The 18,377-nt window shown below is 42.5% G+C and overlaps 1 protein-coding gene across 1 annotated transcript in view; it reads left to right on the top strand.

Moving 5' to 3' along the window:
* The window catches only part of Vwa8 (von Willebrand factor A domain containing 8), a 335,644-nt gene that overhangs the window by 244,455 nt on the left and 72,812 nt on the right, over nucleotides 1-18,377 (top strand). The window contains exons 32-36 of the mRNA XM_052190877.1: nucleotides 227-352; nucleotides 1,732-1,841; nucleotides 2,548-2,702; nucleotides 6,500-6,695; nucleotides 12,067-12,148. Coding sequence (XP_052046837.1) covers nucleotides 227-352; nucleotides 1,732-1,841; nucleotides 2,548-2,702; nucleotides 6,500-6,695; nucleotides 12,067-12,148 — 669 coding nt within the window. The remainder of the gene's footprint in view (nucleotides 1-226; nucleotides 353-1,731; nucleotides 1,842-2,547; nucleotides 2,703-6,499; nucleotides 6,696-12,066; nucleotides 12,149-18,377) is intronic.

Raw genomic sequence — 18,377 nt, 5'->3', positions numbered from 1 at the left:
TGTAACACAGCCCTGCTACACGGCAGATGTCACTTCCTGTTATTTTTTTCTTATACCTACCCTGACATATTGAGAATTTTATACACCAGTTTTCTAAAATAACATGTTCCTTTATCATTGCTTAGTCTAAAAAATATGCATCTTTGGGTTGTATATTGTATCGTAACATGATTACATTACATTATCCTCATCGTGTCCTTTCAGATATAATTTTCTTCTTTTTCAGGAATAATTTGATTGTCCTGGATGTCTTGGAAGGACTAACTCACACCATCTCACTTCCCATCAACCTCAGGACAGTTTTCCTTGTAGCGGAGGACAAATGGCTTCTTGTGGAAAATGAAACAAACCAGTGGGTAAACCTAAGGGTGTCCTCTCTTGTGAAGCACGCAGAGGCCAGCCTCGTCTACTGTCGCTCTCCCTTATCTTTATGTTTCTGTGTTTGTCAGCCTTCCTAAGTAAAGTTTAGAAGAACACAGCAAGGAAAAGTCAAAGTGTATTCTGTGTCTCTTCTCAGAGTATGACATGGAAATTAACAGTAAAAATGATGACTTTTATGAACGGCCCACGTGTGTTTGGGGCTTTCCTAGTGGCACACCGAGCGTTCACTGTGTTCTTGCCAAACCCAAGCTGCTACAAAGCACACGTCCATCCTCTTTCCTGAGTGGTGGGCCCACCATCCTAGAGCTGGTGCCTTTTTGTCACAGGTCCCACTTAGACATTCCTTCTTTGCATTTTGTGTTCTTACTGGGCGTAGGTATGGTGATGTCTGCTAAGTCCCTTCATGGGCCACACACTTCCTATGGAAGGTAGCATTCTGCACCTGCCTTATAAAGAATGCATGGTGGATTTTCATGGTGGATCTCAATCTGTCTTCCTTACATGCTGCATTCACTGGCTAAGTATAGTGCAGTGCACTTTCTGCTGATAAGCAACGTGCCTTCCAAAAAAACAGTATCTGGGTACTGATAAGTCTATGTTTTAGAAATATTTTTAATTATTTATTTATTTTATGTATATGACTACACTGTCACTCTCTTCAGACACAGCAGAAGAGGGCATCTGATCCCATTAGAGATGGTTTTGAGCAACTATGTGGTTACTGGGAATTGAAATCAGGACCTCTGGAAAAGCAATAAGTGCTCTTAACCACTGAGCCATCACTCCAGCCCCTGTTTTAGAAATCTTAAAAGCAAATAAAAACATGGGCAATGATAGTCACAAGCACTTCTGTCTCAGCTGGTCACAAATCCGAGGCCATACTTTCATTTGCTGCCTGATCCAAGACTCATATACAGCAGGAGCTTCACTTCTGGGCGTGGCAGTGCACGCAGAATATGGAGGCAGGAAAAATCACCAGTTCATGGCCACCCTGAACTAATAATTGATTCCAATACCAATACCCTGTCTCAAAAAACCTCCACAAGAACAACAACAAAGAGAGGGGGCTCAATGGTAGTAAGGGTGGGCCCCGTTATAACTGTATCTGTCTTGTAAAGGAATTTTTTTTTTAATTTGTATTTACTATGTTATCATTTGGTATTTCTCTTTATAGTATTGTTGAAAAAGTTTTTGGTAATTTGTGATGAAATGTTTAAGGTACAAATTATGCTTAGGAGCTTTGAGAGGAAAAAAAATCTAATTTTTCTTGACCTATCCTAATGATTAGAAAAAGAAAACATTTAACATAAAATAGATTTAAATTAAGTTAGGCTTCTTGTTTGTCTACAGGAAGTATCTTTTGACTAAGCCTGCACACATTGGTTCTGAGGACACCGGGGCTTGTCAGTTGTACATGCTGAAAGAAGACCTGCCTAGCACAGGATTTGGGGTCACACAAGGTAAATGCTGTGCTCCCTGCACTTGCTGCTGCTGCTGCTGCTGCTGTGTGTGTGTGTGTGTGTATGTGTGTGTATGTTTATACATACACTGCCCTCCAGACTGACGGGGGAACAAGAACATCAGCCTGTGTCACACTAATACCAAACCAAACAGTTTGGATGCTGCAGCAGAGGTAGGAAGGCAGACTCGTCCACCTACAGATCTTCCTCAGGAAGCCATGCTTTGAAACTCCGAGTGAGATTTGTTTAACTGTTGAATGGCTTGTTTGTCTGCTTCATTTTTTACTTCTATAGTTAGGTCCCGAATCTAGCCTTGGCTAGCATCTTCTATAGTTAGGTCCCAGGTCTAGCCTGGGCTAGCATCTTTCCCCTAGAGGCTGCCATCTTATCAAAACTTCTGCTCCATTCATCACAGTTCGCCAGCCCTGGCGAGGGTCCTTGATTCAAGAGGATATTTACTGCTGCCAACTGTTGGGTTGCATAAGGGCTTGGACTCACTTTGGGAAGATGCTTTGATGATTAAAACCATTTTCTCAGACAAAAGCTGGCAGGTGTAGTTTAAAATATTTAAAAAACAAAAACAAAACTTGTTGTTTGAGTTGTTAAAAATGAAATCTTGCAAAATAACCAAAAATGAATAATAATAGTAATTCATGGAATGTATTAAAATTATATCATTTCTGAAATGTATCTAACCTTTTTTCAGAAACAGAGTTCTGCATACCTCATAAAGTTTCAAGTGATCAGCTGTCATCTGAAAACCTAACCTCGGCTGTGGGCCAGAAGATTGCCTCTCCTAACCGTATTCTCTCGGATGAAAAGAGTCACGCTACCATAGTTGTTGGCTTCCCGGACCTCATGGTAAACACCAACCTCTGAAATTGAGTGAACTTGAGTGAGCATTTCTCCTCAGTGCAGCCTAGCACATCCCAGCCTGTCGGAAGAAGAGTAACTGAAAGTAATGTTCTGGTAAACATTTTCAGTCAAGGGTACATTTGAAATCAGCCACCAAAACTATGTTCCTCATATATAACTTCAGTACTTTAAAAATAGCATTTAAACTATGATGTGATAGAATTTAGTAGGGAAATAATTTTTTTTCTGCCTCTGGGAGTTCATGAGACACAGCAATTATCATCCTAATGGTGACTTTCTTGACTCAGCATCCTAACTGTGTGCCTGACAAGAGGAACAAGCTGAGACCGGTCAGAGTGCCGTGTCTTCTAGGACTTACATAAAGTGATTCTAAAGTCGCTCCAAGGAAAAGTGGTCCTCCTCTTCCCCTGGTGGGTATGTAGGGGATGAAAGAAAAAGATTATTCCAGGACAAGTTGCAATCTGATAGTCTAAGATTGATTGATTAAACATTCAATTTAAACAGTTCCCTTTGTCACTCCACGGTGAGCTGATAGAATCAGTTCAAGATAAAAACACGGTTCCACTTGATGCACCAGTCTCACATGCTTCGGAATTTCAGTTTAATTAACAAAGGGGAAAGTACTTAGGGATATAAAACATCTGAAACCCAAAACCGAATGGATAATACGTGCCTTAGATCGCCGACGTAAGCTTTACTTACTGTCAAGCTACAGGCATTCGCTCACACCTCGTGTAACTCATAATGCAGAGTGTCATTGCAGCAGCCTTGACGGAATGATAGAGCCGTGCTGATGAGCTTGCTGCTTAGGTAGAAAAATAATAAAGCTTTTCTGTGGAAAGAAGACTGTCTAAAAATTGATGTCACCACTTTACTGTGGTTGAAGATATCAGTGTTAAAATACAGTGCTACCCTGATAAAGGTTGAAGGCAAAGCTGTGTATATCCATCCTCTGGATGCTTGGTGCCCACTGTGGAGCAGATGCCCAGTTAAAATTTAAGTGATAGGTCAGCATTCAAACCAAGTGCACTTCCGAGGCCCAACACAGTGATAACACACCAGTTACTCTAAGCCCTTCATCCCAACAGCTCTCTTTACAAATAGAGTTTTATACAAAGGTTGAAATAACAGCTCAGGTGTGATCGGCCCTCTAGCCTATATCCTTTACCACATTGCCTCCCTGCTTGTATATGAATTTCTTTTAATATCTTCATAAGGTTCTACAAAAGAATATGTCATTCCTTACTAGCTTTTTATGCAGTTATCAAAATCAATGAATTATTATAATAATCCATTGTCTGAGCAGAAATGTACATAACTTTTTTACCCTAACAGCAAGTAGATATTTTTAAAATCTACAAGAAATATTGTTATCAGTGATGGCCATTATGGGCATTCATTTTGTTATCAAGAGTAAGACAAAGAAAGCAGTTCTAGAAGTGCACCCCTATGATCCCAGCACCCAGGAGGCTGAGGCAGAAGAACTGTAATTTTAAGACCTGACTATGCTAGCAAGATCTTACCTCAAAACAAACATGAACAGAAGACCAGAATACCCACTACCACTACCCCAGCCAAATACTATACTATCTTAGAGGTAGAACAAAAAGAAAAAAAAATAATAATTATTCTGCCTTAAAACTTAGGGCTATAAAAGACATCATTGAAGGAATGACAAGACAATCTAAGGAATGACAAGACTAAGAGAAAGTATTTTTAAACTACATCTCTTAACTCAAGGCTTATATGCAGAATACTTATGATTCAAAAAGTTCAAATTAGGCATGGTGGCACACGCCTTTAATGCCAGAGCTCAGGGAAACAGATGCAAGTAGATCTCTGTGAGTTTGAGGCCAGCCTGGTCTATAGAGTGAGTTCTAGGATAGCCAGGGCTGTTATACAGAGAAAACCTGTCTTGAAAAACAAAACAACTACAACAAAAAGTCCATAAAGTTCAATGTTAAGAAAATACCCAATTCTTAACATTTCTAAACAGTAAGCTAGTGTGAAGTAGTAATACAGACAAATCTGGGTGGGGTAAGGTCATCTCTGGTGGATATGTGATTACCATGTCACGAGTGTCAAGCATGATGGGTGTCCCTGTGAAGGGGCAGCCCGCTGTGGGAATGGAAACCCTGCATAAGCACAGGAGGGTGTCCATGAACGGGTGCATCCCCGTGTGGTCTGTTGGGACCCAAGCAGTAAGAGCAGGCTTCAGAGATGAGCCTAGTGGCAGACGTGAGAGACTGGTCACATGTCATGGACTTGAGGAAGAAATTAAATATTGTGAGGGTAATAAACTATACCAAAGATAGTTGAATAATGTATTAATGATCTAAGATAAAATAGATTTCTCACATTCAGGAAAGGGAATTATAGATTCTTGAAAGAATGAGGCCTGTAGGTGGTGAGTTGGGATTTCATATATTTGTGTTGTGGTTTCCAGTATATTTAGGTAGATATAAAAATAAAATTAATAGTAAGTGTGAAAACATCGGCAAAAGTCATGAAATATACTTGGTCAAAGAAGATACAGGGAGAGAAAGTAAGTATATGAAAGATTCTCACAGCCCTTATCCATTAGTAAGGAAGCCGTGAAGAGACGCTACTCTGGGACAATTAGAATAAAAATATAGACACCACCCAGTATGGAGTTCCTAGTGTCCTGTATGAAGGAAGCCACAGGCCGGTGCATCTCTTGTAGTCCTGTGGAGTGCAAACAAAAGAGCAAGGCATGAACGCTTTGCCTGCTCCTCAAGGCTGGGCAGAAAGCAGTTAGCCAAGGCTGGGGTGTGCCGTGGCCCAGGGTATAAGGCACGGCAGAACAGACTGCAGTGTCCGGAAGCGGGCACATGCGGTGGACTGTGTGATGCCGGCAGGCCAGGCACTGGTGAGTACTGTTTGGACAGTAAGCAGTCCAAGAGAAAAGGTAAACACCAGTCCCGCCGCACACATGAAGGACAGTCCATTCCTTGTGAGTTCTGGACTTAAATGCAAAGGTAACACCTTAAAACCTGCAGAGAAGTCAGAGGACAGAGATAGTTTATAATCCTGTGAAGGATAAGTGCATGAAGCAAAGCAATGAGAGAAGAAAAAAAAACAAAAAAAAAAAACAAAAAAATCCCAGAAGAGCTAAATCTGGATGGAGACGTGCGGCCAGGAGGGGCATCCGGGGACTTTAAAAGTCCCAGCATATTTTTTACTTTATGTGACTAGTAGAGCCATAGACGGTAATACTACTGGTTTAGTTTCTAAATTACCTTTAGTGCACGTGTGTGTGTGTGTGTGTGTGTGTGTGTGTGTGTGTGTGTGTGTATCCCTGTGACATTTGGACATCACAGGACAACTTTCAAGAAGCTGTCCTTCACTTGCACTCTGAGAATCCCAGACATCAAACTCAGATTGCCAGGCTGGGAACAGCTGCCTTAACCGACTGATTCATCTTGTTCAAGTTGTGTAGTTTTTAAAATAGCTAGCCTGCTATCTTCCCTCTTTCCAGTTATAAGTCACTTAAAAATAAAAGTTAAATATTTTGTACCTGCAAAAAACATTGTATGTTCATAGACAATTACAGTTATCAAATAAACATATGTCTCCTGTGCCATGTAAAAAAAAAAACGATTAAGGAATAACTTAAATTTATGCCTGAAAATCTAAGTTAGCACTGGCACTAGCTTAAAAGGCAAAATAATCTAAGCAGTGGGATGAGCGTACTAGGTGTATGATTTTAGCACTGTTTCTCCTTTTGCTTCTCTTTTCTTTTTATTTACATTTTTTTTCAGTCACCCAGTGAAGTTTATTCATGGAAGAGGTCTTCATCTTTGGGAAAACCACTTGTCACCGACATGACAACCTATATAGGGAAGCGGACAAATGTTACCCCACGGCACAACAACTGTGTGACTCTCACACACACTAATCAGGTGGTGAGGATTCTGCCTGCAGGGGAAGTCCCTCTGAAAGACATCTACCCAAAAGGTGCGGAGTCATTTCAGCTTGCCAAGATGGTTGAAGGCAGCTTGCTTTTGTGGGGAGATGCTTAATTTATCATTGTCATTTTCTACTTACAAGTATAAACCACCCTGACAGTTAAAGTATCTAAAAACACCTCAGTGTGTTGGAAGTTTGTGGACACTCACATATGGCTGCTTCTCGTGGGTCCTACAGTGCTCATCTTTGTTCACACTGCATCTGTGTGTACCTTGATTTACGTAGAACTTGCCTTCCGAGAGCTTGCAAGCAGAGAGAGTCCGTGTGCGGATTGCTTTACCCGCCAGCCCCAGTCACCTCACGTTGATGACTGTGTAAGGAGCGCAGTGTTGATCACTTCTGTGTCTGTCCATTCATCGTCAGACCCCATGTTATTATTAGCTTGCTGTTCATTTAACTTGTGTTCAGACTCGGGTGTGGGGAGAGAAAGTAAACAGACTGGGGTCACCTACCCGTGGCCTGAGGGGTGCAGCCCGGGCTCTGCCCACGAGAGCTCTAGAGCTCTCCTTCCAGACCACTCTGGCATTCAGCATCACCACTGTAAGAACCATCATTTGCAAGGCGGTAGTGCTGTTTTGCTGTACATGTATGTGTGGTATTAGTGTGGCCTTTATGGCTATAATGCTGAAGTGGTAGATTTTTGTTGTTGTTCTTTGTTTTTTAACAGTTATTTTTATTAGATATTTTCTTTATTTACATTTCAAATATTATCCCCTTTCCTCCTTTCCCCTCTGAAAACTGCCTATCCCACCCCCCTCTCCCCCTGCTCACTAACCCACCCACTCCTGCTTCCCTGTCTTGGCATTCCCCTACACTGGGGCATCAAGCCTTCACAGGTCCAATGGCCTTTCCTCTCACTGATGTCCAGCTACATATGTGTCTGGAGACATGGGTTCCTCCATGTGTGCTCTTTGGTTGGTGGTGTGGTCCCTAGGAGCTCTGTGGGTACTGGTTGGTTCATACTGTTGTTCCTCCTATGGGACTGCAAACTCCTTTAGCTCCTTGGGTCCTTTCTCAGCTCCTCCACTGGGGACCTGTGCTCAGTCCAATGGTGGGCTGTGAGCATACACTTCTGTATTTGTCAGGCTCTGGCAGAGCCTCTCATCAGACAGCTATATCAGGCTGCTGTTAGCAAGCGCTTGTTGGCATCCACAACAGTGTCTGGGTTTGGTGACTGTGTATGGGATGGATCCCCAGGTGGGGCAGTCTCTGGATGGTCTTTCTGCTCTGAACTCAGGCTTCGCACTACACCTGCCAAAATACCCAAGAGAAAGACACACATACACAGCCTTATATTTTAAATACCCAAAACACTTAATAGCTGGGCACTTCCAAACCTCCCCGCAGATAGCACACTCTCCCCTCCGATATTCCTGAATCATTACTTTCTAAAATCTATATTCCATCTCTGCTACATCAGACCCAGTCAGGTCTCTCCTGCTTCCTCTAGTCTGATCTCTCTGTTTCCCAGTCATAGCAATTTTAAAAACTCCTCTCTCCGGCTCCCTTGCCTGGGAAATCAAAAGTCCTGCTTCTGTCTCCTACGCCACCATGCTTATGTAAAAATGAAGGTGGCACCATGATGAAACTGAAAGAGTTTCTCAGCTGTGACAGTTTTGATCCTCTTTCCTGTGACCTCTTTCCCCACCGTCTGGAACCATAGCAAAAGGATACTGCATCTCTTGTCACTGTAGTGCTGAGGTTATTGAAGTTTAGAAACACATCTCATTTCATAGAAGAGTATCTGTTAAGTCTTGCTAGGTGACTGACAGGAAAGGCAAATGTGTTATGTTTTGCACACCAATGCAGCAGGATTTGTATAACCACATGACTTCATAGTTGTGATCGCAAAGGAACTTCTCCTTTACTTTTTCTTGCACTTAATATAAGAATACGCTAAATCTCTACACTTCTGAAGGATTAGAGGTAGAAATGTTCTAGTAAAGATGTGATGTTTTATCCATTTAGCATGTGTTTATTTTTCCTTATGTTCTTGAGGTGATTTGTTCCTTCCACTCAGTGACATTGTAGTAAAAAATGATGAGCAGAAGCGCTCTCCACTTTACAAATGAAACACACACACACACACACAAAACACAATCAAGGTGATCTATAAACACAGGAACAGCTTATGGCCCAGTTGATGACAAGTGATTCCTGAAAGATGTATGGGAGTTAATGAAATGAAGGGATTATGACAGGAAGGGGGGGCCAATTGACAAGTGTGGGACAGTGCAGTGCTCTTCTGTCCACCCCGACCCCCTCCTCATCCCTCGTGTCACCCTTCTTTACCCATCCTGTCCCTGTGAGACAATCAGGAGTGCTGGTTACATCCCATTCTGTTGCCAGCGTCCCATCAGAACACACTCAAGTGCTGGCATGGGCCCATCTGAATTACTTCTTCCATTTTTGCCCTCCTCACCTTTATCAGTTATTGATAGTTTAAACATTCACATTTCTTCTGATTAAAGGTAGTACATTTCACTGTTTTTACTATATTGGTTTTTGCAATTGAATACAAATAGTTGCTTAGCCATCATCACGATTAGTAAAGAAATATCTTCCTGACCCACTATCGATAACATCAGTTAACCCTTCCAGCTGCCTCTAGTCCCTACTGATCTAATTTCTGTCCTTACAGATTTGCCTTTAGCATGATGCTATACTAATGGATTCATATACATGTAATCCTTGAATCTGGCGTCTTTCACTTAACAAGAATCATTTATGTTTTGTGTCTGTCCTAGTTCGGCTTTCTATTGCTGTGATAAAACATCAGGATCAAAACCAAGTAGGGGACTAAAGGTTTCTTTCACGTTAGTTTATGGGCTCTCATGAAGGGAGGCCAAGACTGAAGCACAGGGAACATGAAGCAGAGGCCGGGACGGAGTGCGTCTCACTCCTCGCACACCCACGCTTGCTCAGACTGCTTTCTGGTGCAACTCAGGGCCATCTGCTTGGCCCTTCCACAGTGATGGTTAGTCAGGAAAATGCCCCAGAGGATTTCTCACAGGCCAATCGATGGAGACATTTTCTCAGCTGAGGTTCCCTCTTCCAAGGTGACTAACTCGTCTGAAGTAGACAAAAAGTAGCCAGTCCATGGCCAATATACTGTGCTGCCCTATTCGGTGTAGTACTCTATTGTCTGGTTATACCACTACCATGTGAGTGTGCTCCCATGTGTCTGTCCACTCACACACTGATAAATGCTTACATTGTTTCTGGTTTTACATAGTAATAAGGCCTGTATGAGCATTTGTGCATAGGTTTTTCATTGAGCCTAAGGGTTTTTTGTTTTTTTTAACTTGGGTAAATACTTAGGAATGGCATTATATATATATAATGTCTAGATGTAAAAGTAACTTTTAGTCACCTGATGAACATGTACACGCACATACATAAAGACCGTTACTGGAAAACATCATTCAGTGAGACATTTTACTATAGCACTCGTCACTTTAAATCAGTGAATGCAGATGTAAGAACCACAATCCCAGTGGCCAGCAGAAATGCATCGGATTAAATTCCCAAAAGAAGTGAATTTTATAAAGTATCTTCTTTTGCCTCTGCGGACTCTCGGTTGTTTTACCCGACAGTTTTCTTTCCTGACCTGACCTTGGCTCTGTACACGTAAACGCTCTACTGTTCGTGGGAACGCAGGGGTAAACAGTGCAGCAACGACTTCCTTTAATGGCAAGCGGACTAATCCCTAAATACAGCTGGTACCTATCGTTGAAATCCACCTGGGCTGTAACCACAGTGGAAATGTACTAAGCCTCCATCTTCCAAAGTATGGGCGCATTTAGAATGGATGGATAAAGCTAAGTTTGGTAAGAAACCTGACGGCAGCCACACTTCCTTAATTCACAAATTCCACTCAAGGGTACCCTTAAGGCTCTTTCTGTAAACACCTTTGTCTCCTGGTTTATTTTTAGATCAGTAAGCTTTGCTCTTGATTCTTTTTAAGTGCTTAGCACTATTGCCACAACACTACCAGGTATGTGTATGACCACGGAGCCCTTTGCTGCTTTATGAAATGTCTTAATATCAGTATCGATTCTTGCCCTCTTCTTATTGTACAGAAGACACAGCCAGCACTGCATTTTTCTCCTTCTTTGTCTGTGGAATTAGTTGTGGACAAAAAGAAAGAATGATGTAGAAAAAGATTTTAAAAGGAGTAGAGAGACATGTTGCTCTCACAAGTGGTCAGAAAGTGACCTTAGAGTAAGTCAGCTTCCTGCTGTGTGCTTTTGAAAATGTCCTTAAATGACAAAGCAGCTGTTTAGGCTAGTTGGGTTAGTCCGATAACTAGCTTCAATATCTTGTCCTTTTTAGAAAAGAAAAACAAGAACAACAACAACAAAAAAAAAAAAACCAACAACATGGTCAATAAATATATACTTGTAGACCAAATATAAATTCACCTCATTTTAGCTAGATTTTAGCATCAGAAATTGTCAAAAAATATAAATGGTTTACAGCTTTATCAAAGATTGGCTTTATTCCACGGAAGCGCAAGGCAGACGTGTGACTGGTGACACGTGCTGATTGTACAGATGGTCACCTGGGGACAACTACTCCAGCCGGGTGGGTAGATTACATCTTAACCCCTTTCCTTGGGCCCTGGCCCTGGCCAACCTCCTCCCTTCCTCTGAAGTCTTTTGCCCCTGCCTCCAGCGCAGCCTCCCCACCCCACCCCCGACCCCTCTGAATCTCTAACACATGGCTCCAGATCAACAATTCCCACTCTGGAATCTTTTCTGAGTCCCCAGAGTCCCTCAATGGCTCAAAGAGAAAAGGTAAAGGGAGGAGCTTTGCTCCTACATGGTCTGAGCTCCCTAAGAGTGACCTCTCCTCCTCCTCCGCCCCAACATCCTGTTAGCTGCATGGGAGCGCACACACACCTCTGCTGAATACATTAAGTTGCACTGAGGATTCTAGACAGCCTATTGCAGAAAAACCCTTCACCTTGAGTTTTTTTAGATAGCCTGTTTGTTGGTTGGTTGGTTGATTAGTTGGTTGGTTGGTTGGTTTTTAATCCTTCAACTGCAGACCTGAACTAGAACTGCTGTCATTGTTTGTTTTTGTTTTTTATTTCTTTTTCTGGTATTTGTTCGTTTGTGAACGCATCCAATAGATATAGTGTGAATATGCTGGGCATTTCATTCTAATCCAAACTATAATAAATGATAGACGATAGAAAAATGGCACACATGTAGCTAGACAGATGGACATACAGACAAAAGTCTTTAAAAACATGTATGTGTTATAAGTGTTTGGTTTTTCCAGAGTTCCACCCATGGGTCCGCCGTGGCATCTGCACCTTTAACCCTTGGCTTGTGTCATGATTTATTTGCAGATGTTACTCCCCAACAGACAGCTGGCTACATAGAGGTTACTGATCTTCAAGCAAAGAAACTCCGATACATCCCTGTCCCCAGGTAATCTCGCCTCTGTTCTTGTTGTTGTCCTATGAAAGCAAGAAAGTTCTTCCTGTTCACCTGAGGTCACCTCCTCAGCCCCCACCTATGGCTGAAAAATCCCAGAGACTTAGGCAGCTTTTTACCACTTACCACTCATATTACTGCCCTGCTGGGGCAGCAGAGCCTGCAAAACATGGAGATGTGTGTTCTAAGCAGGCACAGGGCCTCCTCTCTGACTCAGGCACGCAGATGTGCTCCCTGCTGCAGGCCTGCAGGCCATGCCTAGGATCCTGTTTTCCCAGCTGAAGTTGGACCCGCTGTGGGCGCTGTAGCTCCATTCTCCAGTCCTTTGCTTACCACCAGCCAGAGCCTCCCTCTAGCCAACCCTTCCACTCCACTCTAATCTAGATCACATTCCCCTCCCTGATGTGCCTTGTCTCGTGGGACTGAACCCTTCACAGCACAGTGGGTAGAGCCTTGCCTGAAGTCCCCGTGAGAGGGGCCTGGAGAACTGTCTGGTGTTAGGCGTAGGCCAGGCTGGCATGGCAGAATCAGAAGGCTATCCCGAGCAGCAACAGGCGTGTCTCTTTATCCTCCTCCAACTCCCAAAAGAGAATAGCTAGGTAGGCATAGCAGTGCAGAAGTCCGCGACAGCGTCATTGCTCATGACCTTCAGTCAGACTTGAAAGCAATGAAAATCGAAGGCATTAACCAGAGAGATAAATTTTCTTTCTCTAATATATGTGGCTTCTTGGAATACCTTAATACGTTTGCTTAGGGGAGATGTTTCCTAATCGTTTAAGGAAACATTCCATCTTAGCTGTACATTTGCTTAAATACACAATTCATTCAAGAATCAAAGCAAATGACATCTTGTAATATCTTAAAGTTTATACTGTTGTGATAAACACTATGACCAAAAATACCTTAGGACTCTCAGGCCCCTGCTCTCACTGAGGGGAGTCAGGGCAGGAACAGGAGTGGAAGCAGACTCCATGAAGGAGTGCTGCTTACAAACTTACTCTCCGTGGTTTGCTCAGCCTGCTTACAAAACCCAGAACCATATGCTCGGGGTGGCATCCCCCACAATGGGCTATCACCCCAACATCCTCAATAAAATGCCCTGCAGACTCCCCTACAGGCAATCTGGTGCAAGCATTTTTCTCAATTAAGGATTGTCTTCCCAAACATATCTCCGACATAACGACTGTCAGCATTTCTAAAGTGTTATTGTTTTCCAATGTTCCCCATAAGCTGTTTGCATCTGTGCGCACTACATTCTGTATGAGCAGCTTATACTACTGGCAGGAAGAGAACTCCTGAAAGGGAGCTGGGGCCAGCAAGTGCTGTCTGGGGACGGCACACAGCTCATTCCCTCAGACCGAGGCTGTCTGTCAGATGCACAGCGCGTCCGTCCATCTGAGCACCTCTTACAGCTGCATGAAGAACATAAGCGGGGACTGGGGATGTGCTCAGAGGTAGAGTCTACGCCCAGGGTGTGCAACGCCTAGGGTTTGGTCCCCATGACCAGAGGAAAAACAAGTAAAATGAGTGTTAATTATATATTTTATTTAAACCAATACCTCTGAGATAATATTTTTAAGATTGTCAGTATAAAAATTTAAATATAGGTCAGGTATTATGGTATATGCCTTTAATACTAGCACTCAGAAAAAAGAAACCTGCCAGGGATACATAGTGAGACACTGTCTCAGAAAAAAAAACAAAACTTTCAAATTTCAGTACATATTTTACACTTGTAACACATTTCACATGTAATTTAGATGGTTGTCCTTACATCCTGATTTTCTTTTTTTTTATTAGATATAATTTATTTACATTTCAAATGATTTCCCCTTTTCTAGCCCCCCCACTCCCCGAAAGTCCCGTAAGCCCCCTTCTCTCCCCCTGTCCTCCCTCCCACCCCTTCCCACTTCCCCGTTCTGGTTTTGCCGAATACTGTTTCACTGAGTCTTTCCAGAACCAGGGGCCACTCCTCCTTTCTTCTTGTATCTCATTTGATGTGTGGATTATGTTTTGGGTATTCCAGTTTTCTAGGTTAATAACCACTTATTAGTGAGTGCATACCATGATTCACCTTTTGAGTCTGGGTTACCTCACTTAGTATGATGTTCTCCAGCTCCATCCATTTGCCTAAGAATTTCATGAATTCATTGTTTCTAATGGCTGAATAGTAATCCATTGTGTAGATATACCACATTTTTTTGCATCCACTCTTCTGTTGAGGGATACCTGGGTTCTTTCCAGCATCTGGCAATTATAAATAGGGCTGCTATGAACATAGTAGAGCATGTATCCTTATTACATGGTGGGGAATCCTCTGGATATATGCCCAGGAGTGGTATAGCAGGATCTTCTGGAAGTGAGGTGCCCAGTTTTCGGAGGAACCGCCAGACTGATTTCCAGAGTGGTTGTACCAATTTGCAACCCCACCAGCAGTGGAGGAGTGTTCCTCTTTCTCCACATCCTCTCCAACACCTGCTGTCTCCTGAATTTTTAATCTTAGCCATTCTGACTGGTGTAAGATGAAATCTTAGGGTTGTTTTGATTTGCATTTCCCTAATGACTAATGAAGTTGAGCATTTTTTAAGATGCTTCTCTGCCATCCGAAGTTCTTCAGGTGAGAATTCTTTGTTTAACTCTGTACCCCATTTTTTAATAGGGTTGTTCGGTTTTCTGGAGTCTAACTTCTTGAGTTCTTTATATATATATTGGATATTAGCCCTCTATCTGATGTAGGATTGGTAAAGATCTTTTCCCAATTTGTTGGTTGCCGATCTGTCCTCTTGATGGTGTCCTTTGCCTTACAGAAACTCTGTAACCTTATGAGGTCCCATTTGTCAATTCTTGCTCTTAGAGCATACGCTATTGGTGTTCTGTTCAGAAACTTTCTCCCTGTACCGATGTCCTCAAGGGTCTTCCCCAGTTTCTTTTCTATTAGCTTCAGAGTGTCTGGCTTTATGTGGAGGTCCTTGATCCATTTGGATTTGAGTTTAGTACAAGGAGACAAGGATGGATCAATTCGCATTCTTCTGCATGCTGACCTCCAGTTGAACCAGCACCATTTGTTGAAAAGGCTATCTTTTTTCCATTGGATGTTTTCAGCCTCTTTGTCGAGGATCAAGTGGCCATAGGTGTGTGGGTTCATTTCTGGATCTTCAATCCTGTTCCATTGATCCTCCTGCCTGTCACTGTACCAATACCATGCAGTTTTTAACACTATTGCTCTGTAGTATTGCTTGAGGTCAGGGATACTGATTCCCCCAGATTTTCTTTTGTTGCTGAGAATAGTTTTAGCTATCCTGGGTTTTTTGTTGTTCCAGATGAATTTGATAATTGCTCTTTCTAACTCTGTGAAGAATTGAGTTGGGATTTTTGATTGCATTGAATCTGTATAGTGCTTTAGGCAAAATGGCCATTTTAACTATATTGATTCTACCGATCCATGAGCATGGGAGGTTTTCCCATTTTTTGAGGTCTTCTTCCATTTCCTTCTTCAGAGTCTTGAAGTTCTTGTCATACAGATCTTTCACATGTTTGGTAAGAGTCACCCCAAGATACTTTATACTGTTTGTGGCTATTGTGAAGGGGGTCATTTCCCTAATTTCTTTCTCAGCCTGCTTATCCTTTGAGTATAGGAAGGCCACTGATTTGCTGGAGTTGATTTTATAACCTGCCACTTTGCTGAAGTTGTTTATCAGCTGTAGGAGCTCTCTAGTGGAGTTCTTTGGGTCACTTAGGTAGACGATCATGTCGTCTGCAAATAATGATAGTTTGACTTCTTCCTTTCCAATTTGTATCCTTTTGACCTCCTTATGTTGTCGAATTGCCCGAGCTAGTACCTCAAGTACAATATTGAAAAGATAAGGAGAAAGGGGGCAGCCTTGTCTGGTCCCTGATTTCAGTGGGATTGCTTCAAGTTTCTCTCCATTTAGTTTGATGCTGGCTACCGGTTTGCTGTATATTGCTTTTACTATGTTTAGGTATGGGCCTTGAATTCCTGTTCTCTCCAAGACTTTAAGCATGAAGGGATGCTGAATTTTGTCAAATGCTTTTTCAGCATCCAATGAAATGACCATGTGGTTTTGTTCTTTGAGTTTGTTTATGTAGTGGATTGTATTGATGGATTTCCGTATGTTGAACCAACCCTGCATTCCCGGGATAAAGCCTACTTGATCATGGTGGATGATCGTTTTGATGTGTTCTTGGATTCGGTTGGCAAGAATTTTATTGAGTATTTTTGCATCTATGTTCATAAGGGAAATTGGTCTGAAGTTCTCTTTCTTTGTTGGATCTTTTTGTGGCTTTGGTATCAGCGTAATTGTGGCTTCGTAGAAGGAATTGGGTAGTGTTCCTTCTTTTTCTATTTTGTGGAATAGTTTGAAGAGTATTGGTGTTAACTCTTCTTTGAAGGTCTGGTAGAATTCTGCACTGAAGCCATCTGGTCCTGTGCTTTTTTTGGTTGGAAGACTTTCTATGACTCCTTCTATTTCTTTAGGCATTATGGGACTGTTTAGATGGTCTAGTTGGTCCTGATTTAATTTTGGTATTTGGTATCTGTCAAGGAAATTGTCCATTTCCTCCAGATTCTCCAGTTGTGTTGAGTACAGGCTCTTGTAGTAGGATCTGATGATTTTTTGGATTTCCTCAGTTTCCGTTGTTATATATCCCTTTTCATTTCTAAGTTTGTTAATTTGGATACTTTCTCTGTGCCCTTTGGTCAGTCTGGCTAAGGGTTTATCTATCTTGTTGATTTTCTCAAAGAACCAGCTCCTGGTTTTGTTGATTTTTTGTATGGTTCTCTTTGTTTCTACTTGATTGATTTCGGCCCTGAGTTTGATGATTTCCTGCCTTCTACTCCTCCTGGGTGAATTCGCTTCTTTTTGCCCCAGGGCTTTCAGGTGTGTCATTAAGCTGGTAATGTATGCTCTCTCCATTTTCTTTTTGGAGGCACTCAGGGCTATGAGTTTTCCTCTTAGCACTGCTTTCATTGTGTCCCATAGATTTGGGTATGTTGTGTTTTCATTTTCATTATGTTCTAAAAAGTCTTTAATTTCTTTCTTTATTTCTTCCTTGTGTTGAAATTAGCCATTACTATATTTGGTGCACATCAGAGAGGAATGAACCATCTAAATTTAAGGTAGCTGTGTGTGTGTGTGTGTGTGTGTGTGTGTGTGTTTCATAGTTACATTTCTGCTGAACACCAGGAATGTTCTACATGATATTTTTGCTATGATAAGACAACTGTAGAAGAAATCATTTCACTGGGAGCTTGCTCACTGTTTTACAATGTTGGTCCGTGACAGTAATGGCAGAGAGCATGGCGGCAGGCAGACGTGGCACTGAGACATTAGCTGAGAGCTGGCATCCTCATCGACAGGACAGAGACAGAGAGAGAGTGAGACAGGCTTCTCGGGGGCTTTGGCACCTTAAAGCCCACCCTCGGGGCCACACCTCCTCAGGCGAGGCCGGGGTGCAGGAAATATTAAACAGTGGCGTCATGGCGCACTTTCCCAGCTGCTCATTGCCCTGGCTGTGTTGCTGCCTCTGGCGGTCTCGCCACCGCTGCCTCTAGGCTAGCCCTCTGCCTCTAGGCTAGCCCTCTGCCTCTAGGCTATCCCCAGCAGCAACCCATGGCGGTCTTCCCAGCTCTGGTCCACTTGTCTCAGAGCCACTAGTTCCTGCTCGGCCATCTACCCCTGTGGCTAGTTGTCACCAATCCCCTTGACCCAGTAAATTAAAACTCTAGAAGCTTCTAAATAATCAGTAGATTTATGTATCAATAAATTCTTAGTTCACAAGATGCCCACACAATAATTTCAGAGCCAGTTGATAATGATGCAACCCGCCACCCAGGTCAGACCAATTGTTCTGCAATTATCCATCATAATTATGAGACCAGAGCTACCTGTGGCTGTTTAAAGGCACACAGACTCTGCATCATCCTCTTCTTCCTCCATCTTCCTTCCTTCCTCTGACTCCCCCCACCCCCGTTTCTTTATCTGAAGCTCCTAGCTCTGTCTCCCCTTTCCCTGTCCAATCACAGGCTTCCTGCTGTACTAATATTTAAATTAATTGGAAGAAAACTCTGCTACTAGACCATACCACCAAATCCTTCCTAAACAGTTCCTCTAACTGGTACCAAGCCTTCAAACAGATGAGCCTAAGGGGCCATTCTTTTCCAAACCACAACAGCTAACTTCATATAATAAAAAACATGATAAAG

The sequence above is a fragment of the Apodemus sylvaticus genome, chromosome 8 (genome assembly GCF_947179515.1).
Source record: "Apodemus sylvaticus chromosome 8, mApoSyl1.1, whole genome shotgun sequence".
Taxonomy (NCBI): domain Eukaryota; kingdom Metazoa; phylum Chordata; class Mammalia; order Rodentia; family Muridae; genus Apodemus; species Apodemus sylvaticus.
This window is presented reverse-complemented; position numbering and strand designations above follow the sequence as displayed.